Genomic DNA, 17,715 nt, shown 5'->3' on the forward strand with positions numbered 1-17,715 from the left:
AAATGCCTCGAAACCCCTCATGGCAGTGTTTTGGGGGAAATAACAAGAAAAAACACAAAACATACCATTAACTACACTAGCATTTTTAAGCTAAGCTAACAGGCTGCTTCGCAGTTACACATTTAGCATAACCACACTGACCTTCAGAAAGAAAACAAATACACTGTGAAAAAAATAAAAACATACAGACAGCCAAAAATAAAATAATAATAGTAATTTATGTAAAATATTTGGTACGTGTGAACTATTACTTACCCAGTGTCATTCGGAATTGTGCTGCCTTTAGGGGAAAGTGAGGAAGTCAGATGTGATGCCCAAAAAGTTGTAAATTAGTTGTAAATGACTTGTTGGTCTATAGTCTGTTAAACATATGTATAACATAGCTTTCATGAATGACATCAAGTCATGCCGAGCCAGAATTAAAGATATTTTAAGTGGCCAAAAGGGACCGGATTGATCACAATCATACTGTAGGTACAAGTCATGTCTTGACCGGTTGACTACAGTCCATTTACCAATATAAACACACAGAAACATCATAAATCACTTTTTGGCAACCTGGCCTAAAAACCTGCCAAATCAAACATACTAAGCTGCCCGTTTCCAAAACTGAAGAATTTATTTTGGTTATCCATAAAGCACGGATCTCAAAATTTCAGCTTACACAGAAATAACTGAGACGTGTAACAGTAAGTTGAAATTTTTATGTAAACTGAAATGCACTTAGCTTTGCTAGGCAGATTTAAAAACAAAAAAACAAAAGACAACTTACTAATAAACGATAATTTGGCCAGCTTCTTAAAACACACCCAAGAACTTTTTGGTTCATTGTTTTTGAATCATTCTGTGAAATAAAATCAGTGGCCTATAGGCATGTACATCAACTGTTCTTTAAAAAAATAAAATAAATAAATAAAATCGTATGTAACAAGGTTTTTTCCCCACTTTTCCCATTGATTTGAAGGCTTTTTCTCTCCCGACGTAAAACAAACAGCAGTCAATACCTGGTTGCAGAACAAATTTATTCATAAGTAGAGCTGTCACATCACTCTCAAACGTGGCATTTCTGAAAAAAAATGTAACGCAAAACAGTATTTAATGTAACAATTGACCTTGTGCTAGTGCAGCATTAAGAAAAAAAAGAAAAAAGTGGAATTAATGGAGACATCTTGGATCGCACAGGGCATTCGGCTTGTCACTCACATACAGGCAAACTTCTCATTTCCAAGAGATGACTCTGGTCCGCCATCTGCTGGTGAACATGGGACATTACATACAAACAGGTCTAAAGATCCCGGCGTTTAATAACAATCTAGATTGACAGCAATCATATATGCAACACAGCCACTTATCTGCAAGCCTAAAACTCATGCCACGGGAGTTCTGGAGAGGATCTCCTTTTTAAAACCTAGTAGCAACAGTAACACTCTTAGAGTGAGAAAAAGCATTTTAGTGGCAAAGGTTCCCCTGAAATTTTTTTTTCCCCCTAGTGTTACAAATGCTGATCAAAAAAAAAGAAAAAAAAAGAAAAGAAAAAAAGTATATATACCGTCTCTGACTGCAAATGACATACATAGCTACCTCTGTAGTATCTGTAACTGCATGACAAAAAATATAGCAGTATACACTGAAAATACAGTTCATTACATATTTTTTTTATATCGTATGTACACAAAGAGCATTAAATTATAATACGAGTGAAATGTGAGGATTTGCGGCACAAGCAACTAAACTATTGCATAAGGGGAGAGTGATCGCTTGATAAATGTCATCTTTTTATATCCCCGCTGCGTTTTATAACTGAGCTGAGCACGCGCTTTATTAGCAAAGACTCTTTTAATATTAGTTATGCACAAACACATTTTACACACGTGCACTTGTGTTTCTCAAGACTCCCTTTACCATTGTATTGATAGTTGAGAAAGACTAGGAATGCCACCAAAATAAAACTGTGGTGTTTTGGAGGGAAAAAAAGAAAAGACAAAGAGCCTCACAATCCATGCATGCTACCGCATTTCCCCCCAAAAATACAAACAGCTACAGAAATCCCAGTAAATCCTTAAATCCCGTGATCCCTCGTGACTGCACAGAAAATGAGCCTGGTCACATGCAGGGGTCGTAGATGGTCTCAGAGTAACAGTCTTAATTTGCTTTGGAAGCTCTAGCAAAAAACAAACACCCAAAATACAAAAATGAACCCAACACCTTAATGGTTTCACATGTCCAAATAGACCTTAAGCAGAGCCAAAAGGAAGGTCAGCACCATTAGGTGATTTGCTTCGTGTGCACAAACACAATCAGGCAGATTTGCATTGGGTAAGAGGTGGTCTTCAAAATGATTAGCTTTTAAGAAGGCAGGAATGTGTCATACAGTGAGGAAAGTCCAGTGTTCTCCACTCTGCTGCCTGGGAATGACTGGTGAGCCGAAGTGGCTGGAAGTGCCTCACACAGTGAGAAGAGGAGCTTATACACAGCTAAACAGCAGTTCAACTGATTCAGGAAAAACAAAGAGATGTTTTTGTTTGTTTTGCATAGCAGGACACACACACACACACACACACACACACACCTACCTATTACTCCATGTTTTAAATTGTATTTAAATAACTCGCGCTTGTTGGAAAAGACTTCCTTACATTCGCCACTTCAGTCGCTAAATTTAATACAATTTTTCACTGTGAGAAAATGTAATCTCAACTTCAGAGAAGTACGCTTGTACCTACTCCCAATTTTACTGAATCCCATCCTCGCTGTGGTTGCCTCTCCTAAGAGCATGTATACCTGCAAGGCTGCCCTCTAGTGGAAACCCCCCTCCCCCAAAATGAAATACAAAGACTTGAGAGGCTGAAATGTGTGGCGCGTGCATCAGGAGTTTACATCCTCTGCTGCACATTATTACAAGTGAAAACGCATAAACTGCAAGAAATCCGGCACCTTACTAAGATTACCGAACACTTGAAATACACTGCCCTCAGTAAAGCAGTAACTTGTCTCCCTTCCAAAAAAACAATACTAAGACTTATGGTCTAAATAAGAGAATCAAGCATTAAGAGGAAGCATCCGTCAGCTCTGTAGTGACAAATAGCAAAAGCATTTAAGTAGTTTTATACATGGTAAAGGTGCTTTAGTGTATGCTGTTAATATCAAAGGCAAACTTGTGTGGAAATGAGCAAATGCATACAAATATTAGAAAAAAAAAAAAATAGGTTATGCTGGCCACTCAGAGACTTCGGCAAGGCTGGCTGGTTGTTGACGGAAGAGTGCTGGTGCTTCGTCCACACCCACACACACACTTTCAGAGCTACAAGTATGTGTCCTGCTCTGTGCTGCTGAGGCTTTGTGTAGATCGCTGAAGAGTAGATTCTTTGGCAGAGGGGAGGTCTGTAGGAGGTGTTTTCTGCTCTCCAGCTGAGTCCGTTTCAGTCTGCGCCGCGGCCTCTGGCGTCACACTGTTGCCTGGAGGCGGGGCAGGCGGTTCTGTGGATGACGATTGAGGGTCACTGAGAAGAGGGTAAGGATTGGGAATCTCCTCTGTGGGCTGGGATTTTTTCATGCTCTTCTTTTTCTTACTCTTCTTCTCCTCCTTGCCCTTCTGCAGCTGTGGGATAGTCTGAGGCACTTCAAGTACAATGGTGGGGTTCTGCTGCAGGTCCTGACGCCTGGGTGGCTCAGCCAGCATGATGATCCGAGCGCCGTGCATTCTTGGAGGCGGTTTGAAATTGAGCTCCCCGCGGTTCTTCTTCCAGCGCTTGAGCTGGGTGTGATGCTCTCGTTCCACGTCTCGCGCCGTCACCGGCACCTCGAGAATCTGCAAAAGGAAAAATCAAGTCACCCGGTCACTGCTGTGCTCACATGTTCCTTCCATGACTGGCAATTGTACTGAGACTGTGAACTTTGTCTGCAAATGCCAAATGACCGCCACACACAGTCAAGCCGGCGCTACATATAACAGGGGGTATTGTTTGGGAAGACAGACCCTCACACAAAGCTCGATACAAGGAACCAGACACCATGCAGCCAGCACTCTGGTCAATTTGTCTGTGTGTCACTTTAATTCACTCTCTCAGACTCACTGGTGTTCTCTTGACTACTTGTAGGAACATTTATTGTTCCCTCTAACTCCTCCCTCACAATATGACACAATGCTGTTTACATCACTGCCGAATAATCAGACACGACTTCTCAATAACAAAGTCAAATCACATGTTTAGAAAACATTGATATCAGCAAAGTAAAATAAACTCTGTTTTTAAATTATATTTTCCTTGATTCTTGGGTAGCCTCACATGACTAGGTAACTCGTGTGATGAGAAGCATGATATCTGGGATGTAGTTCCTCCTTGAAAGAGCAAACTAAAGGACAACTAAAGACCATCTTTAGGCATCTATACGACTCGCTGCTAGTGCAATACCTTCAGTTTTTGGAGACAGTTACCACATTCAACTCTAGGCCTGGATTACACTTCTAGAAGCTGCAAATCAAAGATCAGAATCACTGGCAGGACACCGAGGACATTTCAGCCTGAAGGCAAAGCAATCTGGGAAAAACCCCTTACCTCTTGAACAAGGAAACCCTCCTGCATGTATCGAGGCTCTATCGCCCTGAGAAGCTCCATGGTCTCATACTGGCCTTGGCAGGCCTTAAGCTTCTCACGAGTTCCCAACATGCACTTGAGTAGCACCAAGCCCACTCGGAAAATTATCTTCACTCCTAAAAGGAGGAAGAAGGAGCCGATGAGTCAATTTCAGAGTAAAGACGCTCTATGAGGCACCGCTGCAGATACATACCATCGCAGAGGAACATGTCCCAGACGCGCAGCACCGATGCCCAGGGTAGGGTTCTGGAGAAGGCACACATAAACCATTCAGTCATGTAGAGGATGGGGTCGATCTTATGTTTCTCCAGATGCCGGAAGGCTAGAGGGGAGACGCGTCGCAGCAGGGCGAAGAGTATCTCTCCATCTAACTGTATAGCTTCCTGAAAGAGGGAGCGGTGGGGGACACTAAACAAAAAACGTATTGTACTCTGCATTGCTGGTGCTGAAATGAGATATGCACATACACGCTCATCTATTAAATTAAACCAGTCCTTATTTCTACACATTGTTTTCCCATTATGCACGACTACCCAGATTTTGCACTTATGAGGAAACATTTAATTAGCAAACCTTCTTTCATAACATGGAATTCATAACTGCAACAGAAACCAAGAGGAGGCAATTATTACGCAAGAAAGTTTACTCAAACAGCTTACTGAGAAAATAAGTCTGTAAACAGCCCACTGCCTTCATCAGAAAACCATAACCACAGTGCCACTGCGTCACACACACACTGTGGGAAACAAAATACACATTCTAGTTTTGCTGAGCAAAAGGCCTACAAGTAGGTGTGCACAGCTCTGGTAGCAGTGGAGTCAACTGAGGCTATATTCTCTTTGCATTTCCAACACTGAGCCATATCATCATGAACGCTTTCAAGTGTTTCAGTCTCACCAGGCCGGGACTGTAGTAACCAGGAAGATACTTCTCACAGATCTGGACCAGCCCCCAGAAAGCATCCTGTAGAATCACACACACATACACACAATGTAAGGGTAGTTCTTTGTTATACTTAGAGAGGCATTCCAGGGGTCACAGAGAAGCTGGAAAACATTAGAAATGTTCTCTTAAATACAAGATTTTCTAGCCATTCTACCCTTATGAAGCACTCGGGCCCCCTTAGGACACTGGCCAATTTGGTGTGTATAGTGTTATTGTGTCACACAGTGTGGTGTCGAACCAAAATCCTTTCCCAAGCAACTATCCACAATAAAAAGCCATCTTTGCAACACCCCGGACACTTATTTAGCTGGTAATTTACTTAATTGAAATGCTCACCAGGACAGAAAACTGCATGTATATATAACCACCACACACATCTGATAAATCCACTTCAAAGTCTGCTCTCTCTCTTATGTCTGAAGTTCATACTTTAGGTTGTGAGGAGAATTTTCCTTCAACATATTAATTGCTTAGTGCTTTTAATGACCACAAGACTTTCCTCAAACTGAGAGTGTGTCTAAAAATCACACACCATGTCTAACTAAGCTAAACTGAATAAGTGGAATTCATGATTCCATTAGCTGATACTCTGACATACATGCAGAGACTTAATCTGTGGAATGATAGGATTTTTCCAGCGATGCTATCTGCCTCGTTTTTTAGTTCAAAATTTCCAAACCCTTTTACAGTCATCTTGGCTGCTATCATAATCTCAAATTCGATGTATTATTTATACTATGGAGCAGCTCTGGAAATCATCTACAGATTACATCATTTGTACACTCAGTCCCTCTGCAGTTCAGCTCAAAAATACTTTCCCGAGGTCACAAACTAAAACTGAGCCTTACAAAATAAAAGAAACAGCACTATTTCTATTTTCAGTGTGGATTTTAGTTTTAAAGACCATAACAAGTCTTCAAGTGTTCAGATCATCCACACCAAGGGACACAATTTATATGGTGAGTGATGGTGTGTGTTTGTATTGAAGGCAGTTCGTACCTCAGCAGGCATGTGCATAAGCAGCACTGCAGCAATAGGAGCCTGGGCCTGGCAGTATCCCTCCTCTGGTCTGTAGAGAGTATAAGCCTTAAGAACACGGGACAGGTCCTTCTGCCTGCGCACGCGCGCGCACGCGCACACACGCGCACACACGCGCACACACGCGCACACACGCGCACACACGCGCACACACGCACACACGCACACACGCGCGCACACACACACACACACACACACACACACACACACACACACACACACACACACACACACACACACACACACACACACACACACACACACACACACACACACACACACACACACACACACCATTTTAGCATATTCAAATAAGATGCAGTAAACAACTCCCGTGTTGTACGTCACATTGTGGTAGACTGCTCACCCGTGTCCTCCCCGTGACACAAACATCTCGTGAAAAGGAAACTGTCGATGGAGGTCTTTCTCAATTACATCAAGCCATTTGGGGTCTCCCGGCTGGCTATCCAGCTCCTGACAAAAAGAGCATGGGGGACATGAGAGTGAGATCTCTTTGTGATACGGTATAAGTGATTATATTGTCTTTAAGTAGGAGGACTACAAACCCCTGATTCTTTTTTATAGGATTTAGTGATCTCAGCAATAAATTAAGTTATTCATTCACTATAAAGGTCAGTGAATTGTCTAACCACTGCATGAGCAGAGGCTAGTTTTAAACTTTATATTTGAAAAGATTCAAGATCTGCATCATTATTCATTTGATGCTAGCATGCATTTTGAACACTTAACCTGAATAGAAAACAAACCAAACAAAAAAGATCAATAATAAAAACTGCCATTGCTCCAGCTCTTTGGTAAAAATATCTGGGTTCTCACTCAAATGAGTAATGCTTGTGGATGACCACACTTTCAGTACCAATTTCAAATGAAATTTAAAAATGAAATGAGCTCAAAGTAGAGTTTAAGCAGAGATGTGAGGAGGAAGTGAAAGAGGAAGCTGTCGGACCTGAAACTTTCCTTGGTTCTGCTCTCTCTTCACCTTCCCACCAGACAGGTAGAGCCATGCACGGCCTCTGAGGGCAGGAGGAATTCCTTTCTGGCAACGCAGCCTCACCTGAGTCACAGAACAAAAGGGTTTCCCAAATAAAGCAATATACCAAAGGACCATGGGAGAATGTAGCTTGAGAAAAGCTAAGAGAGGCAATCTGGTGCGCAGATACAGCAAATGGTTTTCATCAGAGCGCTTCCACTGGTATTTGTTCCCTTTTTTGAATAAGTGTAGTTTTGTACTTAGAAACTAACAACTTACACTTAGGATGCATTGACTTGTAGCACTGCATGCACTCTAAAAACTCTTACAACCCAGTGATTTGACTTCCTTCTTTTCAGCAATGAAAATGGCCAGTTACTACTTATCTAGATCACCAATTTATTTGGCAGATGCAAGATCAGAATTTGATCAAAGACGAGCCAAAATTTGGGGATATTCTAACATCTGACATCATTATTAGAGCTTCACTTATACATGTAACATTAAAAACATGCCACGTGATTTATATCTTCAGGATGCAGAAAACAAAACATTATCTCCAAGGGGGCGACTACTTAAGGTGCATAGAAACATAAACAGAAGTCATACACAAACACTCTACCACCTGTGACTCAGGGAGTAGAGCGGGTCGACTCCTCCAGTGTGCGTGCTGGAGGAGTATCTTGGGCAAGATACCGAACCCCAAAATGATCTAAAGACATCCAGCAGCGTGCGAGTGTGTGGAAGGGATAAGCATAGAAAAAAAAGCTTGTTGCTGCAACTGTAGGAAGAACATTATGACCTTCAAAAGGGCCAAAATATACTAAAATGAATGCTGCAAAACATGACATTGATAAAATTTGATCTCAACTCGTGCCATCTCTCCAAGTTGAGGCTTTGCAATCTTTCAGCAGGAATCACAAACAGGTGTTGTCGCAACAGATTAGCTGACCCGACCTTCACATTTGAGTCCTCTTGAGACTTTTGACTTGACTTGCATTGCATTACCCTTTCTGAGCACATTTGTTTGCTCTAAAGCAAAGCTGGCACACTTCCTCAAGAACATTACAGTTCCTACTGTACAATTATTATCAATCATGGGGGCACAATAAAGGATTAGAAACCCTGACCTTTATTAGTACATGTACAGCGAGAAAAGGAACACTTCTCGCCGCTAAATTAGCCGTTTCTGTCATGTACAGAGCCACTTTTTGTATTCCTTTTGAAAGAGAATCATTTTATATGAAGCCAGTACAATCCCACCCTGAATCTGAAACCGGTAATTTGTCATACAGTATATGCAGTGATACAGTGACGGGGTTGTGTCCTGGCTTGCTGCTGATTCATGGGTGTGAGGTTAAGTTGCAGCTTTACGTCGATTCGCTGAGAGCATTTCACACAGAACCAGCTAGACAAGCGAAGCTGCAAAACAAAGTGTATACAAAGTCTGGTCCTTGTGCAATCATTTGAGCGTTACCGTTTGCTTTGTTTGATCATGTGTAAGAGTACCTGTGATTGGGGGGACAAAAACAAAAACTTCCTAGAAACGACACAATACAATTCAGCAAACCACCTTCAGAAACTCTTTAAAAGAAACTGATCTGGTGAGCTTCACATGGCTAACACCATGGAAGGCATACAACCAAGCCACATGTTTTATGTAACTGATTTAACACCTGGTGCTGACCTTATTGAATCGCTTGATCATCCACTTGTCCCAGTGGTTCAGCATGTCCAGCCACTTCACCTCTCTTTGCCTGAGCACCGCTGGAGGTATATCCTGAGCTCTGGTTACACAACAGGAGGGAGAAAAAAAATTACAAAGCTCAAATCATTTTTTGCGCTTTTTTGCTTGAAATGACAGCAAACGACACATCTTCTCTTCTTTTAGCACAGAAATAATTAGACAGGTGACAAAAGTTTGCTTGTTTTTGCAATAAGGCAAGTCTGAAATAAGCCTCCAAATTGGCCCAAGCTTTAAAAAGAAAACAATCTCACAAAGACAGTTTATCGTTCTGCATCTACCATCAGATCTGTGTGTGTGGCCATCACTCATTTGCAGTCAGCGAACTATAAAAGATACAAACTCAAGACCTATTTAATGTCAAAGCTCTCTGATCTGAAGGAGCTGCAGTCAGGATAATTTAACAGTAAAATATTTACAGGCGAGGAGGGAAGGGGGAGTCAAGGACTTTACATTATATTTTCAAACAGAAAAAGAAAACGTAAGCAAGTATAACCTACATTAGGAATTGTGGTCTGATGCTTTACTATGGTATGTAATTATCTCATCGGCACAAGCCTGTAATTGTAGGGCTGAAACGTCTTCAAAGAGCTCTTCTTATTTAAGACAGACCTCTTCTGGTAACAAAGTGCAGCCTATGTGTTGTAGATCAGTGCAAGACTATACTGCAGCTTCAGCTCCCAGAGCCTTTAAACAATAAAGAGATACGTTTGTTGCCAAACAGTACAAGCTAAACACTGACTATCTACAGAGCTGAGCCAAAAGAGGCCCTCAGCTAAAGAGGCACCAAGAGCTGCGGCTCCAAGCCTGCCAAAACTCCACAAGACAGGAAACTCCCAGCCAGCCGGTGCTTGCCATAACTTTCACCCACTCCTTCCACTGTTTCACTGCTGTCATGCAGGCTTTAGACCCAGCACAAAAAGAAAAACGAAATAGATTTCTTACAAAAGAAAGAAAAGAAACTGATCTAATCTGTATTGCCAAAAGGCCAGAGATAAATTAAATCCAAGCATGACACAGACAGCCAGAAGTGCTCGGTCAGCACCCCCCACCACCACCACCACCGCAAAAAACTGTGTGACAGGCTAAACGAAAAACAATTTAACATTACATGGTAGAAATAAGAAGATTAATACGACTCGTTCAATCCTCATCTACGCGTTTACTGCTTGTGGTGACTGTGGCAAACAGAGGGTAATAAAAAAAAAAAAAGAAAGAAAGGAAAAAATAGAAACAACACGGTGCCACGCAGCTGGTTGGGAGCTCTGTTTGTCTGAGGCACATAACAACACCTGCACAACTTGTCATCACAACTAATGGACAACAGTAGGCTGCAAATTTACTACCTATTATTATTATCATCATTATCATTAAGCATGGCAAACCAACACAGATGGCCTCAGAGTTAAAGTAAACTTACGTGTCCTCTGAGTACTTCTGCGCCCCACCAATAAATCCATATTTATCCGCCTGCCTTTCGCTGGCGAAGCCGTTGATCTCAGAGTCGGATCCCAAGGAGCTTTCGTCGTCAATGTGACTGCTGCTAAGAGTCCTGATGCTCCCCGTGTCCACAGATCGACGGCCGTTTTCCATTTTGTCCATGGTAGCATAAGAAGAAGAAAAAAAACTAGCCTTCTAGCCGGGGCAGCTAACGTCAGCGAGGTTGTGGACAACCCAGAGTCAAATCTGCTCCTGTGCATATGCAGTCGAGTCAAACTGCACCGACGCCATGATTTCTGGGCGCGAGTTAAACTTTCCAACCGCTGTTTTGTCCGTAAATCTTTTCTAAGGGTGTGCTCCAACCGCTGGGTCACATTAAACTGGTTATGCTTGAGTTAACTTGAATGGGTTTTCCCCCAGTTTTAACATTAGCCAGCTAACTCTGCGTTGCTAACGTACTAAAAGTTAGCCTTAACTGCTTGTGACAACAATCCCAAACTATTTCTACATTGACCCCACCTTCAACGAACCGCCGCTACATTATTGTCTAGTTTTACATAGTTAGCCGATTACTTACTAAACCACCTGGTTAACGAACTAGTACATTTTGTCCTCGGCTAGCTGTGGCTTGGTTTTGCCGTCCTGTCATCCCACCCGAGAACACTATACGGATTTCTACATCTCCTAGTATCCCAAGCCTACCGCCCTCGCCTGGGCTTTAACATCCTAATGTTACGTCTGCCCCTAGCGGCTGCAGAAGAAAGAGGAAGCGAATCCCATGTCTGCTCTTTTCTGTGAGCACATGTGACCTGTCCTAATCCATGTCATGTTGCTAGATTTGCAAACGCAGCAGCAACAAAACCAGACCATTTAAAACTCCTTTATTTCAATGAATGAATCTCGTGGGCTCTACATGTTGTTACAAATTACCACTTAAGTTGCATCACAGAGAAGAAAAAGACTGAAGCAAAAGTGTGAAATCATGACTGCCATCCAGAGTATTATCCTTTTAACCTTTAAGGAGGACACGTTGTTTGCACACAATTGTATGAAAAATGCCATATAATGCAAACAAAAATTAATTTTATGACACAAACAACAACAAAATAAAGCAACAAAAAAAATCATGTCTTCTTTCTGCAAGGATGGCTCACTTCTTTCTTCCACCTCTCTCCTTCAGTGCCAGATGAATGATCGAACCGTTGCTCATGTTGTAGTAAGCCAGTGAATTGGAATCCTTGATGAAAATACCCTGAAAAGGAACCAAAAACAAAACAAAACAACAAATTAATAAATCAGCACTTTATATTAATTAATGCAGATGAGATCAGACATTCCAACAAAGCCATGAGCAAATCTTTACCTCATACTGCAACTTCTGTTTTCCTGCCGGCATGCCTGTAGCTTCATGGATTTTGACTTTAATGACAGACACCTGCGGAGACATTACATTTGCACATCAATAAGAATGCTGTGTGTGAGAAACGACTTAACCTTAAAGAGAGAAAACAAACCACATGTTGCATACCTGGTCTGTGACTGGGACAGTGAAATTCAGCACCTGGCCATTCAGCTTCCATTCACTCTTGTCCTGCATGTTAGGAACCTGTACTTTAACAGCCACTGGACCCTAGAGACAGGGAAAAGATTCAGACACAAAAACAGATGAAACTACATATCCATGTTCTACTAAGTAGGTTAGCTGTGTTTATCTTCAACTACCACAGCTGGAAACAAAGCCCTATATTACTACCATGTGCACAAAAAGAACTTTTCTTTTTTGCATATCTTTAAATGAATCTGATGGTCACACAAAGTCCCAATCCAGTCTACTGAACCACGAGAGTGATGTGGTAGCACTGGTAAATTATAAATGTAACGTAACACCTTTTCCACACTTTATTGATCCAACAAACCTTGTTTCTACGAAGGAACTCCTCCTCCGGAATCAGGTTATCCTCAGTCTTCATCTTCTTACTGACAGGCTCATCCTCATGAGGTGGGGGTGGGTGGATAGGTGGTGCTGGAGCAGCACTTGGTGGCTGTGGCACAGGTGGAGCAGGAACAAATGCTAGAGGAAGGGGAAAAAATAAGGTTATTTGAATTTAAATATAAAAATAAGGAAGGCTATGTATAAAAGGTTTGGTTACCAAATTACTCCAAGACAAGTAATATTTTCCCTAACAATGGTCATCTAGTTGTTTCTCATAAGCGCTTTAACCTTATAGAGTTGACGGATGCACAGGCATGTCCAGAACACATGATAGATGTAAGATACTATAGCTGCTATGGTATCTTACATCTATAGCTATAGTAGCTTACATGAGTCATGGGATTACGTGCAGACTTTAAACTATGTTCCAGTTTTTTTAAATTGTCTTGATAAGTATGATTTTATTTGACCTACGATCAATAATTTATGGTATGCTTTTGCTTGAAAATGTGATATTCTCCCCCCACACGGAAGCTGGTCATAGACATTATTAACACAATTCATCATATGGAACTGATTACCCTCTCACTGCGGCTACAGAAGGAGAAAGGAGAGAGACTTTGGGAACGATGGGATCGTTATATGTCAAGAGACTAGAAACTGATACCTCTGTGATGCAGAGGGACAGCTGCGAATTTGTTTGAATGGAACATGCACCTGTGTAATATGTAATATGTGTAAGTAAAACAAGGCGTTGTGTATTTTGGAATATGCGAACATATGTGACTGTGTTGGTTTCCCTTGCCCTCTTTAGTTCTGTATGTAAAATAAGATGAAAATCAATAAAGAGAAAGTATTAAAAAAAATAAAAAAAGAAAATGTGATATTCTAAGGAAAGTGCTTTCAAAAATAAAAAAAATTAAATTAAAATAAAAACAAAAAAACAACACCCTACTGGTGGAAAAATATAACACATCAACCAATTAGAAAATTATATGGAGCACGTGGCATTTGGTTGCTGAGGAGAAGTTCTTGGAGCAATGGCAAAAGAAAGAACAGTGACACCGATAGCAAGATTTGAGAATTGCAAGCCAGTCTGGAGTTTAAAGGTAGTGTGTAGTCAGGAATAATCAGTGTTGCATCTTATTGTGACACCTGATTGTTTTGGAACAACTACTTACAAAACAATGCCTGAGCCATTACCTGCATTTTATCTAATTCAAGAGCAAAATCAAAAGTAGTAAAAAACAGCCACTATACCCTTGACCCTAGGGGGTTAACTTACGGGCTGGAACAACCATGGGAGGTGGTCTGGGAGCCATGATGTGAGGCGCAGAAGGCGGCATGGGAACCACGTTAATGCGGGGAGCAGGAATCATGGGCGGCATTGGGGTAATAACTTGTCCTGGTGCAAGACGCACCACAGGAGCCACAGGTGGTCTCGGAATTACAGGTACAGCAGACAAGAGAGTGGTGCGTACTGGTGGTGCCACCTGTTACATAACAACATTACGTGATAAGAAGGTACAACAAAAAGCATTCAAATGTATACAATTACAATTTTAACTTACAGAGGGTGGGCGAGGCACCACTGTGACAGGGGGACTAGGTTTAGGCAAACTGGGTGCAGAGGAGGGGATGGGTGGCTGGTGATGAATTTCACTTGGCTTGCTAGGGCCAATTTTCTCTTTAGTGTCATCTTCTCCCACCAGTCCTTTGGCCTTGTGAATGGCTTCTATCTGCTCTTGCAGGGTGATGTTGGCCTGCGCTGCCTGCTGTGTACGAGCCATGCTTCCAGAGTGCCCATCCCAGGTAACCTGAAATGCAAAAGAATACAATTATTATTGTTATTATTATTGTTAAAGACAGTTTTATAAAAGCTGCAGTTACTCAGTGTTTTTACCTTCTCCTCTGGCTTTTGGATTTCTTCTTCCCCAATCTTTTTACCGATGGCCGTCTCTTCCACACCGAAGATATCAGTACGCCTCTCAGCCAGCTGTTTCAAGCTGCTCTCGATATCCAAACCAGGAGCATAAACTTCATCCTCAGTCTGTCTGTCTCTGATGCTGCGGTCTCTTTGCTCCAGCCAGCGTGGATCTAGCAGACCGATACGCATGTGCTCTGGCATCTTACTGGCCGGGATCTTCTCACCGGTAATGGGAGAGATGAGGTACTCGTCTGGAACTGCAACTGAAGGCTGAGGCTTGGATGCTGTAATGAAAAGGTAACATTAGTTAAAAAATAAAAACAAACAAATTGTACAAAGTAAAAACTTGCTCACATAACGAACAGTGTTACCTTTGGGGTCGTAGTCTTTGCGAATGATAACCTGATCTGGAGTTGGAGGCAGTGGAGGTGGCATGGGGGTGTCCGGTGGAAGTGGAGCCTTCATGCCATCATCCTCATCATCAGATCCCTAAAGAAAGCAGCAGGGGATGAATCGATTTTGTTACAAGATCTTAAAGTTTTCTTCTTTTTCTTTCTCCAAGCAGTGGGTTAGAAAAGATGCCATTTAATTAAAAGAAAAACATATAGTATCAAATCTATAACTGGTCAGACACAAACAGCTTGCAATCCGCAGTAATTAATTACTCCATCAGTTCTAACCTCATCCATGTCCTGTACTTGTGTGTCTTGATCAGGCTGTGAAGGCTGGCCTTCACCCCTATCCTCCCGCTCATCATCTTCACCATCGCTCTCCACTTCCATCTCTACCTCCTCACTCTCTCCAAACTTCTCATAGCGCTCCTGGATCAGGATGCGAGCACCGAGCTCCTCTGGTGTGGTAGGTGGTGGGAAGTGGCCTAAGGAATTTGAGATGCCAATAAAGATTAAATGATTGTACCAATATTTACAGGTGGGGGTTACTATTTAAAGATATAGTTACTGTGATTATAATTACCTTGTTCATTAGGCTGGAAATCCACTGTTTCGACCACTACAAAGTCATGCCAGTCAATTTGGGCATATGCAACTCGTTCTTTCTCCCTTTCCTCCTCCTCCTTCTTCCTCTCGCGCTCCTGGTACTTTGCCCATTCAACACGGTACCTTACCTGATGGTTGGACAACAGGACATATTACAACCATGGGAAAGAGCAAATGTAAACGGTTACTTTGAGAAACAGTCACTGTTAAAACAGAATACCTGGTCCATAACCTCTTTTGGGTTCTCGGCTTCCTTCTTGAGTTTGGTCAGTAAGCCTTTGGGAGGGATCAGAATCTAAAGGATTAAAGTCGAGAATCAATATAATGCTTAGAAAGTTTAGAATCACCACTTGAATAAATACACACCCAGAGAAGACCAATCTGTTAAGTCACCTTAGTATACTGCTCCACCAGCTTGGTGAAGTAATTGAAAAGGCTGTGCTGTGGTCGCAAAAAGTCAAACTGGTAGTTCCTCTGTTCCTTCTGCATGAGCTGAGTGAGAAACTGGCGCCCGTTGCGAGCAACAAACTGGGCAGTGAGCTTGACAACATCCAGGTCAAATGCTGAGATTGATGGAGGATCTGCAATGAACTCAAACTCAGGGGGAGGTTCTTTGGGGACCACTGTCTCCTGAATCACCTGTGACTGAACCTAAAAAAACATGTAAAATATTAGTCAGGGTCAAAGACTACCAGACCTTTTTTTTTTATTAAAAAAATAAAAAATAAAGTGCAAAGTGAAGTTCAATGACTTACTTTCTGAGGAAGCTGCTGGGACTGTTGCATAGCCTGCTGCATAACTTTGGGCACAGCTGCAGATGGCTCTTGAGCTTTCCCCTCCTTAAATTCATTGACTTTGTGGCGATAGTAGGCATGGTAGGGGTCATTCGGGTTGAGGAAGTTAAACTTTGGATTGTTGATCTCATTCTGACGGATTCTTGCCTCAAATTCAGGCCCGTTCCTGTGAATTGGCAAGAATTAGTTATGCCATATACATGAAATCCAGTTACCATTACATATTTAAAAAGCTGCCACATATAAAATAACCAACCTTGCAACAAAGCTGGCTGTCTTGTCAACAATGTTTCGGACCTCGGGAGGTGGATAAATGATACCAACAATAGGTTTTGTGGCTGGCGTTTCTTCTGCTGTTGAATCATTCTGTTGCCGCAAAAGCACATTTGTTAGTTAGAATAAACCAAAGAAGGGTTAGATGAATAAATAAAAGAATAAAGTAAAAACAACAGTGGTCTACTTAACACCCACCCGATGTTAAAGCTTTTCCAACTACACCAAGTAATATTTCCCCTGCTCTACTACAATTTACAACACTCAAAGCATAGACAACATTTTGAAAAACTTTAAATTTCGCTACAGTAGTCCACACCATACGGTAAAAACTACCAAGTGCTGTGATGAAAGTGGGTCGGTGAATTTTCTACGTGAAAAAATGTGGTACAAGACACATTGATCCAAATATCCGTTTTCAATTTAGCAAGTGACAGCAAAGTCTCAGCAATTACCTTCAGGTTCGAACTGAGATTTTAGACGTCGTGTGTAGATTTACCATCACAGCTAACTACGGGCTAGCAAGGTTTAATGCTGCGACCTCAAACGTTTAGCGAAAGAAAAAGAAATAGACGCTAGCTGTTCGCTAAATTCAAAAATCAAAGAGACAGTTCAAAGTATAGAAAGACAAAAATTAACCCAGTTCACAAGTTAGCCGACAAAAAGCAAGCAGTATGTAGGCTACACTGCTGGCATTAGCTAACTAGCAGCGGTACCCTTACCTTGTTGTTAGCCTCCGGCTGAACGATTTGAACAGGCCCAGGCGGCATGGCTGCGACTTATTGTAAAACTGGAAGTAACCTGCAAACACAAAACCAACAAAAAAAACAAAACGTATTTTAAACACTACTTTTTAGCACATGCTATGTCAACAATAAAGGCTACAGGAGCTAAAAGCTTAAAATTTGCCGTGGTTAAACACACTTACTACGTCGCGCTTTCGTTGACCCAATGGAGATGAATTACTTCCGGAAATAAACCGCACAGCATTGTGGAACTTGGAGTACTTTTTTTGGACGTTGCCAAGGAGATACGGT

General features: G+C 41.8%; 2 protein-coding genes across 4 annotated transcripts; both read right to left on the bottom strand.

The window, feature by feature from the left end:
• Positions 1-2,554: 2,554 nt before the first annotated feature.
• Positions 2,555-11,550, bottom strand: LOC113033229 (TBC1 domain family member 10A). Of its 3 annotated transcripts, none has more exons than XM_026186787.1 (9): positions 10,734-11,550; positions 9,257-9,356; positions 7,546-7,653; positions 6,946-7,052; positions 6,540-6,609; positions 5,493-5,558; positions 4,789-4,978; positions 4,557-4,711; positions 2,555-3,808 (listed from the first exon to the last, which is right to left on the bottom strand). In XM_026186787.1, the coding sequence occupies exons 1-9, from the start codon at positions 10,913-10,915 to the stop codon at positions 3,302-3,304; spliced, it is 1,485 nt and encodes a 494-aa protein (XP_026042572.1). In that variant the 5' UTR covers positions 10,916-11,550; the 3' UTR covers positions 2,555-3,301. The 3 variants fall into 3 exon arrangements, with proteins under 3 accessions (XP_026042572.1, XP_026042571.1, XP_026042573.1); XM_026186786.1 differs by having other exon boundaries at positions 6,540-6,654; XM_026186788.1 differs by lacking the exon at positions 10,734-11,550 and adding an exon at positions 10,425-10,700 and having other exon boundaries at positions 6,540-6,654.
• Positions 11,551-11,618: 68 nt separating this feature from the next.
• sf3a1 (splicing factor 3a, subunit 1) lies at positions 11,619-17,684 on the bottom strand. The gene is made up of 16 exons (XM_026186782.1): positions 17,607-17,684; positions 17,401-17,479; positions 16,662-16,771; positions 16,367-16,571; positions 16,005-16,262; positions 15,832-15,906; positions 15,589-15,739; positions 15,294-15,490; positions 14,985-15,102; positions 14,590-14,897; positions 14,258-14,503; positions 13,972-14,179; positions 12,670-12,824; positions 12,282-12,383; positions 12,117-12,188; positions 11,619-12,005 (listed from the first exon to the last, which is right to left on the bottom strand). Exons 2-16 carry the CDS (start codon positions 17,446-17,448, stop codon positions 11,904-11,906), a joined length of 2,355 nt encoding a protein of 784 aa, XP_026042567.1. The 5' UTR covers positions 17,449-17,479; positions 17,607-17,684; the 3' UTR covers positions 11,619-11,903.
• Between the last annotated feature and the right edge of the window lie 31 nt (positions 17,685-17,715).

This window comes from Astatotilapia calliptera, chromosome 12 (genome assembly GCF_900246225.1).
Source record: "Astatotilapia calliptera chromosome 12, fAstCal1.2, whole genome shotgun sequence".
Taxonomy (NCBI): Eukaryota; Metazoa; Chordata; class Actinopteri; order Cichliformes; family Cichlidae; genus Astatotilapia; species Astatotilapia calliptera.